Here is a 17305-nt window from a genome sequence, read left to right as displayed (position 1 = left end):
CTGCATGGTTTCTATTGAGAAATCAGCTGGCAATCATATGGGTGCTCCTTTATAGGTAACTACCTGCTTTTCTCTTGCTACTTTTAATATTCTCTCTTTGTCTTTTGCTCTTGGAATTTTAATAATGATGTGTCTTGGTGTGGTCCTCTTTGGATTCCTTTTGTTTGGGAGTCTGTGTGCTTCCTGGACTTGTAAGTCTATTTCTTTCACTGGGTGGGGAAAGTTTTCTTTCACTATTTCTTTCAATATGTTTTTGGTATCTTGCTCTCTCTCATATTCTGGGACCCCCATAATTCTGATGTTGGTTCGCTTGAAGTTGTCCCAGAGGTTTCTTACACTATCTTCAACTTTCTGGATTCTCTTGTCTTCTTGCTTCTGTGGAGGAGTGTCCTCTGGCTCTTTGTGTTCCAAATCTTTGACTTGATTCTTGCTATCTTCCATTCTGTTTTTAGGATTCTGTATAATATTTTTTTTATTTTAGACAATGTATTCTTTATTTCTAGTTGATCCCTTTTCATATCCTCATAGGTCTCATTTATTTTATTGGCCTTTTGTATGAAATTCTTGAAAAACCTTATAAGCGTGGTTTTGAAGTCTTATATCCATTTGCTTTTTGCCCTCCATTTCTTTTGTTTGTGATCTGTTTCCTTGTCTCGGCATTTTCCCTGCTTCCCCTGAGTTGGGAGGGTGGCTTTGTGTGTTCAGGTGTCCTATATGGTTCAGTGAGTCAGCCTTCCAGTTATCTGAAGTGGACACTCTTGGTGTACCCCTTTGTGGACTGTGTATACAGCCTTTTGTAGTTAAGTTTTAATTGTTGTTGGTATCACTGGGAGGAATTGACCTCTAGGCCAATTGGCTGTGCCTATACACAAAAGCCTCTGTGCTCAGCTTGGATGGGGCGGAGTTTCAGGGTGGAGCCTACAGCCTTGGCTTCCTGTCAGCCGCACCCTATGAGGTTCCTGAGTCTCCTTTGGTAGTCGGTGCTTTGGTACTCACTGCAAGCACCTCTGAGAGAAAGGTGCCCTCGAGTTTCGCCCACTACCGGACAGTCTAGTCTCTCCCCCAATAAGCCCTGAACTGGGACAGTGCTGTTGGAAGCGGGGTTCAGTGCAGTCCGGAGCTTTTGTCTCCTTCCCGCCAGGGCAATCCAGCGGCACAGTCAATAGTCAGTCCTCTGCGTGCAATGTGCAAGACTCCAGGGCTCTGCCTTTTGCCGCTTCCCTGAGTTTCCGCCTTACAGCCTATAATCCCTCTGTATGAGCCTGGGACCCCAGGGTCTCACCCAGAACTGGGGATCAGTGCAGTCGGAATTGGGGTTCAGCATAGTCCAAAGCTTTTATCTTCTTCCCGCTAGGGAACGCCAACCAGGCACTCAGCCGCCCTTCCTCTCTAGCTCTGTTCTCTCCCCACGTGTGCACCGTGTCTCCGTACCTTAGGCTTTTACAGCTCCTCTGATTTTCCTTCTGGTTTTCTTTTTCCTTCTAGTTGTAAAATTTTCAGTCAGTTAACTTTCCTGTAGTTCTGGATAATGCCCACTTTATATTTTAGTTTTATTTTTTGAAATTGTTGTGTGAGGCTGCAGTTAGGCGTTTACCTATGCTGCCATCTTGGTTTCTGAATGACATTTGTTACATGATTATATTAGACTAGGTGTCCAGTGCATGAATTTGTGCACCTTGAAAGGAACTGTGGGCTGCAAGGCTGCAGTGGGCACATGGGCAGATCTTGGCCCATCCTTCATGCTCCTGCCTGGCCCCTCCCACCATGTCGTCCCTGGTCCCCTGTGTGCTGGCTCCTGCTGCCACTGCTCCCACATGCTGACAGCGCTGGCACCGCTTGCACCTGTTGATGGCATGGAGGGATTGGGGCCAGCACCAGCAGTAGGTGAAGCGGGTCTCGTGTCATTAGCAGGTGCCTGCTGTGGCTGCTGCCCCTATCGCCCCTTAGGAGCAGGGGAGATGGAGAAGCCCTCAAGGGACAAGGGGCCAGCAGCTGCCACTCGTACCCACTAATGATGCTGAGTGATCGGGACCTGTGCTGGACACTGGCAGTGGGTATGAATTCACAGCTGCAGGTGCTCAAATTCTTTCATTTAGTCAGCATAACACACATCTATAAATCACCATTAACCCTTCATATAGTAATGAGTTAAATGTGAAAAATTCAAACTTTAGCTGCTCAATTTATCTGTGTTCACTGTAAATTTCTTTCAATTTTTGTTATGTCTGAAGTTGATGTTTTAAAATTTTTTATTCATTTTTTTACAGAGAGAAAGGGAGAATGATAGAGAAACACTGATCAGCTGCCTCCTACACACTCCCCACTGGGTATGTACACTGCAACCAAGTTACATGCCCTTGACCAGAATCAAACCCGGGACCTTTGAGTCTGCAGGCCGACGCTCTATCCACTGAGCCAAACCAGCCAGGGCTGTCTGAAGTTATGTTTTGTTGTTGTTGTTGTTGTTGTTTTTAAATATATTTTATTGATTTTTTACAGAGAAGAAAGGAGAGGGATAGAGAGTTAGAAACATCTATGAGAGAGAGACATCGATCAGCTGCCTCCTGCCCACCCCCTACTGGGGATGTGCCTGCAACCAAGGTACATGCCCTTGATCGGAATCGAACCCGGGACCTTTCAGTCCGCAGGCCGACGCTCTATCCACTGAGCCAAACCGGTTTCGGCTGTCTGAAGTTTTTGATAATGAAATGTTGAGGGGAAAAACCAACTGTAAATTCAGGAGATGATAAAAGTAAGTATTTCTTGGCAGAGGAATAACTTAGGTGTTTGTTTTCTTATCTAGCTCTTCTCTTTACATTGTAAAATTAGAATGTACTCGCTGTAAAGAAGGAAGGCAGAACACAGAATGAGAAAGGCAAGTCCTATTTTCTTTCCCGCACTCTTCTGCTGTTGGATTAGTCACTGGTGATGTGAACTATACTCTGTTTCCCATCCTTTTAATTTCACTGAGAAAAGGCATTAGAAAAAAATTAGAAAGGACAATTCAAAGTAATAGTCCCTAAGAAATGGCAATTTATTGTTTTTCTTATTGAGAACAAGTGAAATATTTTTCATAAATCTCACAGTTTCAAATATTCCATCTTTAAAATTCTTACATTGAGACTTTTTTTCCCTGTGATCCCCTCGTTCACCTCTACTCAGTGCTGGAAGCTAGTAAGAGTTGTTATTTTCCACTTTATATGTATAATGTAAATTTGCGACATAAGATATAAAAGTAAATAAAAGGTTGAAATAAAGAGCTCAATCAAGTTTGGTAGAAAAAATAGTGCTATATTACTTCAGTTATCTATTGTGTTTTGAAGTTTTCCACTGCTTATAGTTTAAAACCAATTTCTTAGCATAACATAAGTTAGATAGCTGTAGTCATCAGTGGCAGATAATAGGGGAACACTGTAGACAGAAAATGAAATACAAAATTTTGGAAATGGCCGAAACCAGTTTGGCTCAGTGGATAGAGTGTCAGCCTGAGGACTGAAAGGTACTAGGTTCAATTCCGGTCAAGGGCATGTACCTTGGTTGCGAGCACATCCCCATTGGGGTGTGTGCAAGAGGCAGCTGATCAATGATTCTCATCGATGTTTCTAACTCTATCCCTCTCTTTTCCTCTCTGTAAAAAGTCAATAATATATATATATTTTTTTAAATGTTGGAAATGCAATAGTCTTCTGTAGTGTTGAATTATATAGAGTGATTATATTAGGATGAAATTAGGGATTTGAAAATTTAACTGAAGCTGAAAGGAAAATCTGAATCATGTGCCTTCATCTGTTTCTAAGACAGTGAGAAGTTAGTTTGAGGAGATAGTAGCATAATATTGAGGACTAGAGATAAATTTTCAAAAGCTTGTAGTTATCATTACTGTGAAAATTAGCCAACAAGGCCCTGGCCAGGTGACTTTATTGGTTGTGTTACCAGACAGCCACCTGAATCAGGGGACAATGGACTCTCCCTGCCTCAGCTCTTGCTAATCTTGTGAGAAGGAATATAGACGAATGGCAGACAGCAGAAGGAATACAGACAAATAGCAGAAACAAAGCTAGCCATTTTATTAAAAGTACACTTGATGCCCTAGCCAACTTGACTCGGTGGATAGAGCGTCGGCCTTCGGACTGAAGGGTCATGGGTTTGATTCTGGTCCGGGGCACATGCCTGGGTTGCAGGCTCAATCTCTGGTAGGGGGCGAGCAGGAGGCAGCCAATCAACGATTCTCATCATTAATGTTTCTATCTCCCTGTCTCCCTCTCTGAAATCAATATATACACTTGGCATAAAGCACAAGTGGGCAATTCAGCTATTCTGAGCATACTGCCCTGCGGAGGTTCAGAGGTTTTTATAATCTTGGAATGCTTGTTTGTACATACATCTGGTCATCTTGTTGGGCAAGTCCTAAAGCGACCAATTTCTTTTTTAATAGGTGAAGTAAACTGCCCTCTTTTTTTTCCCCTTCCCCTCCTCCTACCCTAGCAGCTATCTTTCCTGCATAACATAAAACCCAAGGTATCTGTCCTTGGGTTTAGCTGGCACAAATTGCATTAATTTGGTTTTTGTTCTCTATTTTCCCAGACTAGGATGATTTAAGCTATGTGTTCTCTGGTTAGGGTAGTGAGGTATAAATCATTTACTCTCAATATATTTGGTTGGGGAAGATATGGTCTTGCAATTCACAAGCTGAATACATGCTGCCCAAACTGTTTAACTGTTTCACCTTGTTTAATTTTCTTGTGTCAGTTTCCCCATTCCATTTGCCCAGGAATTTTCCTAGCTTCTTACTATGCCATAGTTGGAGCATCATCCTGTATACCAAAAGGTTGCAGGTTTGATTTCGGGCCAGGGTACATACCTAGGTTTCAGGTTCCATCTGTTGTTGGGGGTGCGTACCGAAGGCAACATTGATGTGTCTCTCCCTCTCTCTCTCTCTCTTTCTCTCTCCTTCTCCCCGTCCCCTCTTTTTCCCTCCCTCTCTCCTTTCCTCCCTCTCTAAAATCAATAAAAACATATTCTTTAGTGAGGATTGAAAAAAAAAAAGCCTTCCATTTTATGAAAAGTTTAAGGACAAACACTGTATCTATTATCCAATATAAAGAATGGTGAACCGAAACTGGTTTGGCTCAGTGGATAGAGCATCGGCCTGCGGACTGAGAGGTCCCAGGTTCGGTAGGTCAAGGGCATGTACTTTTGTTGCGGGCACATCCCCAGTGGGAGGTGTGCAGGAGGCAGCTAATCGATGTTTCTCATCGATGTTTCTAACTATCTCCCTTCCTCTCTGTAAAAAATCAATAAAATATATTAAAAAATAATAATAACAATAAATAAAATAAAGAATGGTCTGGGTGGCCCTGACCTGATAGCTCAGTTGGTTAATGTCATCCTGATATACCAAGGTTACAGGTTCAATCTGGTCTGGGAACATACAAGAATCAACCAATTAATGCATAAATAAATGGAATGACAAATCAGTGTTTTTCTCTCTTCCTTTTCCCTTCTCTCCCTAAAAACATATAATAATAAAAGAGTAATATGCTAATTAGACAGGAAGGCCTTCAGGTGGTCCTTCCTTGCCACAGAGCTGCCGCAAGTGGGGGCTGCTGAGGAGGCAGCAGAGTTCCCCCCGAACCCCCATCTCATTGGGCGGGTGGGGCCAAGGCCAAGACCCTTGCATGAATTTCTTACATCCGGCCTCTAGTAAGTAAGTAAATAAATAAATAAATAAAGTAAATAAGTAAATAAATATCCCCTTGGATACCCAAGGGATCAGCCGACTTTTACTGGTTGATGCTGCTAGTGTTAGAACTAGCAGCATCAACCAGTAAAATAATGAATAAATAAATAGAGCTACTTTAAAATGGAACTGGAGCTGCCAGAGGAACTGCCTTGCATTTCTTATGCCTCAAACCTTAGAAAGTTAAAACAGAGCAAAATAACTTTTGAACTGGGCCTAAAGCAACACTATGTTCCAAAAAATGTTTGCAAAGATACAAGAAAGCAAATCTTATGACTACTGAACTGATGGCTATAGCAGTGTTTTTCAACCTTTTTTGGGCAAAGGCACACTTGTTTCATGAAAAAAATCACGAGGCACACCACCATTAGAAAATGTTAAAAAATTTAACTCTGTGCCTATATTGACTATATATAAAGTAATTCTCTTGAATAGGAATCAAATAAACACAAAGAAAGTATTTTATAATTACTTTATTATGAAATATTAAGTAAACAAAATAGTGAAAAATTATAAAATTCTTGTCTTGTCCGCATCTACGGCACACCAGGCAACAGTGTGCCGCGGAACAGCGGTTGAAAAACGCTGGGCTATAGTACTAAAACTTAAAAACATTCTTTAGAATTAACATCACTATATTAACTTATCTGCATCAATAAAAATGCCTTCCTTCTAGTAATACAATTGTTCCCTTTTCCTTTCTCATAAACACCCCTTACCTTTGTCCTCTAACATAACAAAGTGCATGAATCAGTTGGTTCTGAATAGCTATTCTTTGATCTTAAATAAATGCATGCTGTGCTATCTTTGGGAAGCTTTTTTATTTTTATGTTAGAGACCTATGAGAGCCTGTGAGACATAGGCCATATTTGGAGGGCTGAGAACTTGAAAAATACAGACATTAAAAAGCAACAGTGTGACAAGTGTTCATTATTCCCACCATTATTCCACAATTTAGAAAGAACAAGCCTGTGAAGAAATTTACTTGATTTAGGAGAAGAACACTAGAATGAGAAATAAATTTGTTATATTTTGGCCTCTTTTCTTACAGGTTTTGGTGAGAAGAAATATTTCATCCCAGAAAAGACATTTTCCTTGCTATTCAATCACAGAATTTAAATCTTTAATATTCCTTCCTTAAAGCTAAAAACATTAAACTCAAAAAGGTTGCCCTGGCTGGGTGGCTCAGTTGGTTTGAGCATTTTATCCCATATGTCAAAAGGTTGCTGGTATGATTCTTGGTCAGGTTCCATTTGTGAGGCAACTGATCGTTTCTCACATCGATGTTTTCTTTCTCTCCCTTCTAAAAATAAATAAATAAATAAATAAATAAGAACATAGTCTCAGGTGAGGATTGAAAAGAAAAGGCAACGACTTTCTTAGACTCTATAATCTCAACATTCAAATACCAGTATAAATTCCTTTAGATTTTGATCCTTAATTTGCTGCTATTACAGACAAAAATATTTCCTGTGGTTTTCTCAGAAAGTTAAATGCTGTTTTCAGAGACGTGGAGAAGTGTTCTTCTATTTAGAGAACCTAATACAAACCTGAAAAGCTTTTTTAAACTATGAATTCCTCATATATGGCCCTGGAATCTGTACTTTTCACATATTGGAGAAGAGTCTGATGCTATTACTAGGTCACAGTTTGACAAACCCTGGCCTAGAGGAATGGATTCCTTACAACTGAATTATGTATATGTGTTGGTCCTCTTTTCTATGACTATACACATATTGGATGGCCAAAACCCGGAACACCAACAACACCAAATTCCATTAGGGATGTGGAGCAACAGGAATCCTCATTCATTACTGGTGTAAATACAAAATGGTGCAGCCACTGGGAAGATAGTTTGGCACTATCAAACACTAAACACACTCTTACCATGTTATCCATCAATCTTGCTGGTAGGTATTTTACCAAAACAAGTTGAAAACTTGGATCCACCCAAAAATCTGTGCACAGATGTTTATAACAGCTTCATTATATAATTGCCAAACTTGGAAACACCAAGATATCCTCCAGTAGATGAATGGTTAGATAAATTGTGGTCATCCAGACAATAAAAATAAATAAATAAATAAATAAATAAATAAATAAATAAATAAGAACACTAAAAAGAGATGAGCCCTGGCCAGTGTGGCTCAGTGTCTTGCACTGAAGGGTTGCAGGTTCTATCCTTGATCCTGGTCAGGGCACATGTGGGAGGCAATCAAAACATCTGTCTCTCTCACATAGATAGTTCTCTCTCTCTGTTCTCCTTTTTTTCTCTAAAATAATTGAAAAAGAGATGATCCAATATTTTTCAAATGACTAGTGCATGATGTTACAAAATCATACATGGGTAAAAGAATTCAAAGTGAATGACCAATGGATTTTAATGTAACAGCATGAAAAGTTCATTGGTATGGTTTCAAAATCCACATTTGCAACTAGTCCTGTTTTAAAAAATATATATTTTTATTGATTTCAGAGAAGAAGGGAGAAGGAGAGAGAGACAGAAACATCAATGATGAGAGAGAATCACTGATTGGCTGCCTCCTTCACACCCCACACTGGGGATCAAGCCCACAACCTGGGCATGTGCCCTCCACTGGAATCGAACAAGGAACCCTTCAGTCCACAGGCCGATGCTCTATCCACTGAGCCAAACCAGCTAGGGTGCAACTAATCTTTAAGAAACTGCAACTTGTTTAATTTTGGTGACCAACCAAGAAGACTGTCCACAATTATCTGAAAAGGTTAGAATAATCCTCCCTTTTCCAACTACATATGTATATGAGAGGCTGCATTTTTTTAAACACATTTGCGGAAATGTGAGGCAATGCTAACCTTCTCACTAAATTATGTTTTGATATAGTTCCCTTTCATAGAAAAGATGTGACTTATGTAAACACATAATGAGTTTATCATTGCAATTTTAAATAAATTATTAGGTACATTTAAGGGGCGGGGAGAATCCTGGCCAGGTAGCTCAGTTAGTTAGAACATCATTTCAATACACCAAGACTGGAGGTTCAATCTCTAGTCAGGTCACATACAAGAATCAACCAATTAATATTGTACATAAATAATTGGAACAATGAATCAATCTCTCCCTCTCCACTTCCTTTATTTAAAAAACAGTAAAATTACTATTTTTAAAATGAGCTATTCAGCTCAGCCTGCATTGCTCAGTGGTTGAGCATTGACCTATGAACCAGGAGGTTATGTTTCGATTCCTGGTCAGGGCACATGCCTGGATTGTGGCTCCATCCCCTGTGTGGGGCCTGTAGGAGGCAGCTGATCAATGGTTTGCTCATCATTGATGTTTCTATCTCTCCCTTTCCCTTCCTCTTTGAAATCAATAAAAATATATTTTAAAAAAGAAGGTAGGAGGGAAATGATAAATAATAATTTTATGGTGCCAGAATATTTTCCAAAGACTAATGAACTCATTTAACATGCACACTAAGTTTACAAAGTAGGTATTATTCCCATATTATACATGATAAAACTCAGGCACAGATCTACCATATCAAATGCTGTTGAACGATCTGAGGTTTGACTGTTGTATCTGTTAAAGTGGAGGCTGTTGCCCACTGTAATGAGAGAGGTTTCAAAGGAATGGAATGTGGGGATGGATATCTAATTAGTGGGGCTAAAGGAGAAATCAAGAAATGTCCAATTGGAGACAGAAAATACTGATGACCCTTTCTTCTGTAAAGAAATAGTAGCTAAATACTATGTTCTAGGAAGGTTTTTCCCCCATTATTATTATTATTTTTTAAATAAATATTTATTGTTCAGATTATTATTATTGTTTCTCCTTTTCTCCCCCCATAGCTCCCCTCCACCCGGTTCCCACTCCACCCTCTGCCCTTACCTCCCCCCATTGTCCTCATCCATAGGTGTACGATTTTTGTCCAGTCTCTTCTCGTACCCCCCCCACACTTTCCCCCCTGAGAATTATCAGTCCACTCCCATTCTATGCCCCTGATTCTATTATATTCAGAGTTTATTCTAGTTCCTCAGATTTTTAATTCACTTGATTTTTAGATTCACTTGTAGTAGATATGTATTTGTTGTTCATAATTTTTATCTTTACTTTTTTCTTCTTCTTCCTCTTCTTAAAGAATTCCTTTTATATATTACTGTTTGGGTGGTGATGAATTCCTTTAGCTTTTTCTTATCTGTGAAGCTCTTTATCTGATCTTCAATTCTGAATGATAACTTTGCTGGGTAGAGTCATTTGGTGGTAGGTTCTTGCTGTTCATCACTTTGACTATTTCTTGCCACTCCCATCTGGCCTGCATAATTTCTGTTAAGAAACCAGCTGACAATTGTAGGGGTGCTCCCTTGTAGGTAATTAACTGTTTTTCTCTTGCTGCTTTTAATATTCTCTCTTGTCTTTTGCCCTTGGCATTTTAATTATGATGTGTGTTTGTGTGGTTCTCTTTGGATTCCTTTTGTTTGAGGTTCTATGTGCTTCCTGTACTTGTAAGTCTATTTCTTTTACCAGGTGGGAGATGTTTTCTGTCATCATTTCTTCAAATAGGTTTTCAGTATCTTGTTCTCTCTCTTCTTCTGGCACCCCCATAATTCTGATGTTGGTACGCTTGAAGTTGTTCCAGAGGCTTCTTACACTAACTTCAACATTTTGGATTCTTTTTTCTTTTTTCTTTCCCGGTTGAGTGTTTTTTGCTTCTTTGTATTTCTTCTTCTTTTTTAAAAAATATATTTTATTAATTTTTCACACAGAGGAAGAGACAGGGATAGAGAGTTAGAAACATCGATGACAGCGAATCATTGATCAGCTGCCTCTTGCACACCCCCTACTGGGGATGTGCCCGCAACCAAGGTACATGCTCTTGACCGGAATCGAACCCGGGACTTTTCAGTCTGCAGGCCGATGCTCTATCCACTGAGCCAAACCGGTCCCGGCTACTTCTTTGTATTTCATATATTTGACTTCATTCTTGCATTCCTCTATTCTGCTGTTGGGTTTAAAAAAATATTTTTATTGAGTTTTTACAGAGAGGAAGGGAGAGAGATAGAGAGTTAGAAACATTGATGGGAAAGAAACATCAATCAGCTGCCTCTTACACACCTCCTGCTGGGGATATGCCCCCAACCAAGGTACATGCCATTGACCAGAATTGAACCTGGGGCCTTTCAGTTCATAGGCTGATGCTCTATCCACTGAGCCAAATTAAATATTTTATTTCAGTCAGTGTATGTTTAATTTCTAGTTGGTCCTTTTTCATATCCTTGAGGGTCTCATTAAAATTATCAGCCTTTTCTAGGAAGTTTTTGAAAAACCTTATAACCATGGTTTTGAACTCTATATCCAGTTGTTTTTTTCCCTCCATTTCTTTCATTTATGATCCGCTTATTTGAGTTAGTAGGGTGGGTTTGTGTGCTAGGTGTCCTATATGGTCCAATGGGTCAGCCTCCCAGTTACCTGAGGTGGACACTCTTGGTGCACCTCTTTGTGAACTGTGTGTACAGCCTTGTTGTATTTAAGTCTTGATTTTTGTTGGTGTCACTGGGAAGAATTAACCTCTAGGCCAATTGGCTGTGAGGACCTGCTGTGTCTATACCAGAAAAATTGCTGTGCTGGAGACACGCTTATGGGGCAGGACTTGTTTCAGTGGGGCTTTGGTGCTCACTGAGTCTGCCTCTTGAATGTGTCCCTTCTGAGAGTAGTTGAAATCTGATGTCGTCTCACACAGACCACTAGATGCACTAGCTTCTGGATCTCCAATGGGGTGCAGGTCAGCTACTGTCTGAGGCCATTCAGCAGGATCTACAAGAATTTTCTCCTCTTTGTTCAGGGTTTGGAGGTTTTTGAGCTATCTGACTAGAGCTGCAGTTATTGATAGTTTGGTTCTTCCCCATTATTTTTAAGATAAAAGTTTTATCAGCTGTTTGTTTTGCAGATGGGAGTAGTTCAGTATTGATCAAGTAACTGATCACTTGGAAAGGTGATAGATAAAAGCAAAGTACTTGGAAAGAGGATGCTATCCAGTGGGTTGGCATTAGAGAAGATCAGTGGCAATTAACTCAATATAACTGGAGGGAAGGCTATATATAAGGCTACATATGGAATTGAGTTGGTAGATTTGGTGTTGATAGGAGGCAATTTTTTTTAATTTTATTTTTTTTTATGAGTGAGGTGGGGAGGAGTGTTGGTTTGAGGAGAAAGAAAATTTGTGAAAATGTTAAATAGGAAATTAGGTGAGAGAAATAACTAGGGGCCACCAGATATCTGTGGTTATAAATTTAGAGGGGCCTATCGCTTCTTGGCCTTTTGGCTAAGATCAAGTGTAGTATTTGTCCTTCTCAGTTTACTACCTGATACATCCTCTATTGGAGGACAATATATTAAATGGGTTTTTGAAGCTGGGAGTTGTAATTAGGAGCTTGCTCCATACACTCCATGAATAAAATGAAGAAAAAAAAAACTTTAGAGGGGCCGGAAAGAAGGGGATAAAGGAGAGTAGGAGAGATGGAGTTTATGCTGTTATGTTCTTTTTGGAGCTGAGATTTTTGTTGAAGGAGAGAGGGGACATGTCCTAGTTGCAAGGTATAAGCAACCAAGAATCTCTGCTACTGTAGGTGTTTGGGCAACTGCATTTGTGAAACTCACAACGAACCCTAGAATGGAAAATTGGTACTGCTGTGCACAGGTCTGTGCTAGCTCAGGTGCATTGGTACCAAGACTATTCTATTTTTTATCATGTAGTATATTTTATTACATGAATGTACTACTGTTTATCCATTCACCAGTTGAACATTTGGGTTGTTTCCAGTTTTTGCTGATTGTAACAAAAGTCCCTATAAACATTTCCACATAGATTTTTGTGTGTGAACACAAGTATTTATTTTACTTGGCTAAATAGGAGTTGGGTGCTGTTCTAAAGTCATCATGTGTTTAACTTCATGAAAAACTATCTGTTTTGCAGAGTGACTATGAATTCATTTATTCACATTCATTGAAGACTTACCATTTACCAAGAGCAATACTGGGCAAAACTGGCTAGTTTGGTAGACACTGTATGGCTCTCAGATCTTAAAATATTTGCAGTCAGGTCTTTTACAGAAAACATTTGTGGACCCTTGTCAAAGTATGTTGATAGTTCTGGATATGGCTGTACTACTTTCATAGGCACACTTATTTTATAGAATTGTAGTGTCTCATTAGAAAATATAATAAAAACCTTGCTCTTAAAATAGACAGAAATGTATTTTTACCTGTTTCAATTACTGGAAAATATCCCATTATTCAAACCTGTGTATAACATGGGCAGTTTTTTATTATTATTTTTTAATTGTTCATCAGGTTTTTTAATTTCCTTGTGTTTTTTTTAATTAATAAACTTTTATATTTTTAAGAATAAATTTTAAAATCTAATAATTTTAAACCTTGTTTTTTCTGCCCTGGGAACTGAGAAGCAAACCTGTTTACATGCAAACCTGCCCTTAGGCTATCAAAAGGCGCAACCATTCAAATGTAATGGACACATATTATAGATAGCTGCTGGCTGGAATTGGACCTGGAATTGGGTTCTGGGTGGGAAGGGCCTGTCCTTCCCTTTCTCCATTGAAATTAAGGTGTTAGCTTTAAAACCTCTTTTTGGCAAGAGACCCCAAACCTTCAGAACTCCAAACTCTTCAGGTAGAAAATCAATTACCGTATTTTCCGGCGTATAAGATGACCCCCCTAATTTTACAGTTAAAACATAGGTTTAGGCCTATATTCGCTGTATAAGACTACCCCCCACTTCCGAGGCAACACCAGTTCTTTTTTTAATAGACCGCCTCTCTGACTCTGGCCAATCTGAGCAGGCTTTTTTTCGTTTCAAAAGTCGTCTTATACGCCGGAAAATACGGGTACTAGGTATTTTCTCAAATCAATAATACCTCCACATGCCCAAGGATACACTTCACACAAAAGACACTTCCAAATAGATCAACCAACCTCATCCAGACCCCACACAAGGCACTCACAGATCAACACCCCAGCGCTACAATAACTCAACACATCCAGATCTAAGCCCCCATCACCCGACTCAGCAGACCCCCAAGTTCTCCCAAAAGTTTCCAGCCATGTCTGAGAAGCAGCCCTGGGGCATGGGCAGGCGAGGAGCGAGCCGTTCCAGGCCTGGCTGCTCCGGGCCTGGCCTCTGTTGCTCTGGTCCGCTCCATAACCAGCTGCTCTGGGTCTGGCTGCTGCCGCTCCGGGCCTGGATGCTGCTGCTCCAGGCATGGCTGCTCCCGACCCGGCTGTTCCGTGCCCGGCTGCTCCGTGCCTGGCTGCTCCCGGCCTGGCCGCTGCTGCTCCGAGCCCGGCTGCTCTGGGCCCAGCTGTTAACATGGGCAGTTTTTTTATTTCCCTATTATCACTGAAAATTGGGCTGGATATTTATAAGAATATATATTCACAGACTGCTGCACACATCACACAATTTTGTCAATGTAAGAAACATTTAAACCTATAGAGAATTTTTGTGAGTTTATCTGAGCCAAACTGTCAATAATTGCCAGGCAGCAAAATCCCAACAGATTGAGATAATGCTCTAGAACAGCAGGTGCCAACCTTTCGGACCTCACAGACCACCTGTTAGTGCCCACTGCTCTGGTGAATGGCAGTTTTGTATCTTATTTTATTTTATTTATTTATTTTTTAAAGAAATGGGCCTCCCTTAGCCTTCAGGCATCTATTACTTTTTTAAAAAAAATATATTTTATTGATTTTTTCTTACAGAGAGGAAAGGAGAGAGATAGAGAGCTAGAAACATCAATGAGAGAGAAACATTGACCAGCTGCCTCTTGCACACCCCCTACCGGGGATGTGCCTACAACCAATGTACATGCCCTTGACTGGAATCGAACCTGGGACCTTTCAGTCTGCAGACCGACGCTCTACCACTGAGCCAAACTGGTTTCGGCTGTATCTTATTTTATACATTATAATAAAAAGAGGAGACCTATGTGGGTTACATGAAATCCATTGGTGATAGAGAAGTGGGAAAAAGCAAAATAGGGCATCTTCTGGGATTGGATCAAAAGTAAAATGAAGACACATACTTCTTTTTCATAGGTGGGTATAGGACAGTTAACAGTCAACAATTACTCAATAACAATGATAGTATTTGTCAGGGCAAAGTGGTCCTTGGCTCTCAGGGGTCAGAACAATGATAATTACTTTGACATTCCAAAGATGCAAAAAGACAATAAACAGGCTCAGTGAGGTAAGGATTGAGCCAGCCTAGGACATGACTACCTACCATAAACTGCTTTTAGTTAACATTTTTTAATTTTAGGTAATCTTTTGTGGTTATTTTTGGTTTCTGAGTTTGTAAAGCAGCCAAGCAAACATCCCCCGAGCTTGTCAGGTTTAATGTGTGGCCCCTTTTAGTCCACAATGTTTACCATCGACATGTACAACCAAGAATCCATGTTTTAGATGTTTGGGCAACTGCATTTGTCAGACGTACAAGGAGCTGTGTGCAGGCCTATGCAAGCTCAGGTGCATTGGTGCCCAGACTGCGCAGGCGCCTGGCCTCCGTTCTTGCGATTACGTAGGGGCGGGGCTTGTGGGCGGCGTCACTTCCAACTGCGGCAGCAGGCAGCGCCATTTTGAGCGTGCAGTGGCTGCAGGCGATAGGTGGGTTGGGAAGGCTTGCTGGTTGCCGGCGCGGCGACCTCCTCGTCTCGTCTGGCTTTCTCCCGCACAGCACGGGCTCCGCAGTGAGGCACGGGCCACAGACACACTTCCCAGGCTGCTTCCCGGCGCGAGGCGAAGCCCTCGATGATGTTAAGGGGAAACCTGAAGCAGGTTCGCATTGAGAAAAACCCGGCTCGCCTGCGTGCTCTCGAGTCGGCGGCGGGCGAGAGCGAGCCTGCGGCCGCCATGGCCCTCTCGCTGGCCGGGGAGCCGGTGCCCCCCGCGCCCGCGCCCGCGGAGGAGCGCCCGGAGGAGGAGGCGGGCTTCACCATCGACATCAAGAGCTTCCTCAAGCCGGGCGAGAAGACGTACACGCAGCGCTGCCGCCTCTTTGTGGGCAACCTGCCCACGGACATCACGGAGGAGGACTTCAAGCGGCTTTTCGAGCGCTACGGCGAGCCCAGCGAGGTCTTCATCAACCGCGACCGCGGCTTCGGCTTCATCCGTCTGGTGAGTGTGGGGCCGGCCGCCGCGGTGTGAGCGCCGCTGACGGTTAGCCGCGCCGGCGGGTGTCGGGCCGGGGGCCGGGGCCCGGTGTCGGGCCGGGGGCCGGGGGCCGGGGCCGGGCCGGGTGTCGGGCCGGGTGCGGGCTGCCGTCCCCAGAACCGGCGCGGTGGGAGCGCGGGTCCAGGCAGAATGGGGTTAGAAGGGGAACGAACAGGATAGGAATTGGGAACGGGAGCCGTTTCTTACCACAAGTCTCATTGGGCCCGAAGGTCCTCCCAGCGAAATTGCTTCCCACAAATTCACCCCTGTCGGCCGTTGGCTTCCGCAGACCTGCCCGCAGTCAGCGGGAAGCCTCCGTTTCCCACGCCGCCGCCTGCCCAGGAGGCGCGGCCGCATTTCCCCCCGCCCCGCAGTGCTGCACCGGGGCTGGGTTATTGTGTCTAATAAAATGTGTCTCCCCTCCAACACGGGAGGTTTCCGTGTTTTGGAATTCTATTGTTTTACTTACACATTTTAATACTGTATATCTTTACTACTTTTAAGGCTAACTCTTAGGAATTTATCCAATAACCTGCACAATTTGTGCCTCTCTTGTATTTTTTTTTTTTAAATTTTATTTCAGAGAGGAAGGGAGAGGGAGAGATAGAAAAATCAACGATGAGAATCATTGATTGGCAGCATTCTGCACAACCCGCCCTGGGGATGGAGCTCACAACCCCAGGCTTGTGCCCCCCAGTAATTGAGCCCAGAACCCTTGAGGCCAAAGCTCCATCCACTGACCAAACTGGCTAGGGCGTCCTTGTATTTTAAAAGAATCTGAGTGGTGAAGATTTACACTTATCAGGACACAATATCAGCTACTTGGTTTTCCTATGTGTTTTCTAGTGAATTCCATCAGTGTCAATTATACAGCACTGTTTTAATTCATATTTAGATTCTGGCTCCTGGGAGAGGTGCAGAAAATGTAACTAAGACCTGGTCCATAGAAAAAGAAATGGACAACCAGTATGAAATGGAATTGCCATGGCCGAATATCCTTACATGATATTATTCTACAATGTCATTAAAATTTTTCCCAGATTTGTGTTACCCCAATTACTTATAATAGTACCTCGAACCCTTGGGGATCAATAGATGCTGGATTTTTGCCAACAAAACATTTTTCTTGAATGGAGGCTTTTTTACACACAGTAATGTTTGCTCAGTGAAGTGTGTTGTCTACTTTGACTCTCAAATTATTTTTTATATTTATTTTGTATTACTTAAAATATATAGTAGTACATATATCCCCCCCCCCTCCTCCCATTGACTTTCCCCCAGCCTTCCCTACCAGCCCTGTAGCATGCCCTCATCCTCCCTCTGCCCCCCAGTGTTTTGTGTCCATTGGTTGTGCTTCTGTGCAT

General features: G+C 41.9%; 1 protein-coding gene across 8 annotated transcripts in view; it reads left to right on the top strand.

Annotated features, from left to right (window-relative positions):
* The first annotated feature begins 15328 nt into the window (after positions 1–15328).
* PSPC1 (paraspeckle component 1) overlaps positions 15329–17305 on the top strand; it is a 136858-nt gene continuing 134881 nt past the window's right edge. For 6 of the 8 annotated variants that reach the window (XR_014794595.1, XR_014794596.1, XR_014794597.1 and 3 more), the window contains exon 1: positions 15330–15905. Coding sequence is in view for 1 of the 8 variants with exons in the window: in XM_084878583.1 (XP_084734709.1) it covers positions 15540–15905 (366 nt within the window). In the remaining 7 variants the exon portion in view is untranslated. Of the gene's footprint in view, positions 15906–17305 lie in introns of all 8 variants that reach the window. The other 2 variants (XR_014794594.1, XM_084878583.1) reach the window with 2 other exon arrangements.

The sequence above is a fragment of the Pipistrellus hanaki genome (assembly GCF_964339955.1).
Source record: "Pipistrellus hanaki genome assembly, chromosome: 3".
In the NCBI taxonomy this organism is placed as follows: domain Eukaryota; kingdom Metazoa; phylum Chordata; class Mammalia; order Chiroptera; family Vespertilionidae; genus Pipistrellus; species Pipistrellus hanaki.
This window is presented reverse-complemented; position numbering and strand designations above follow the sequence as displayed.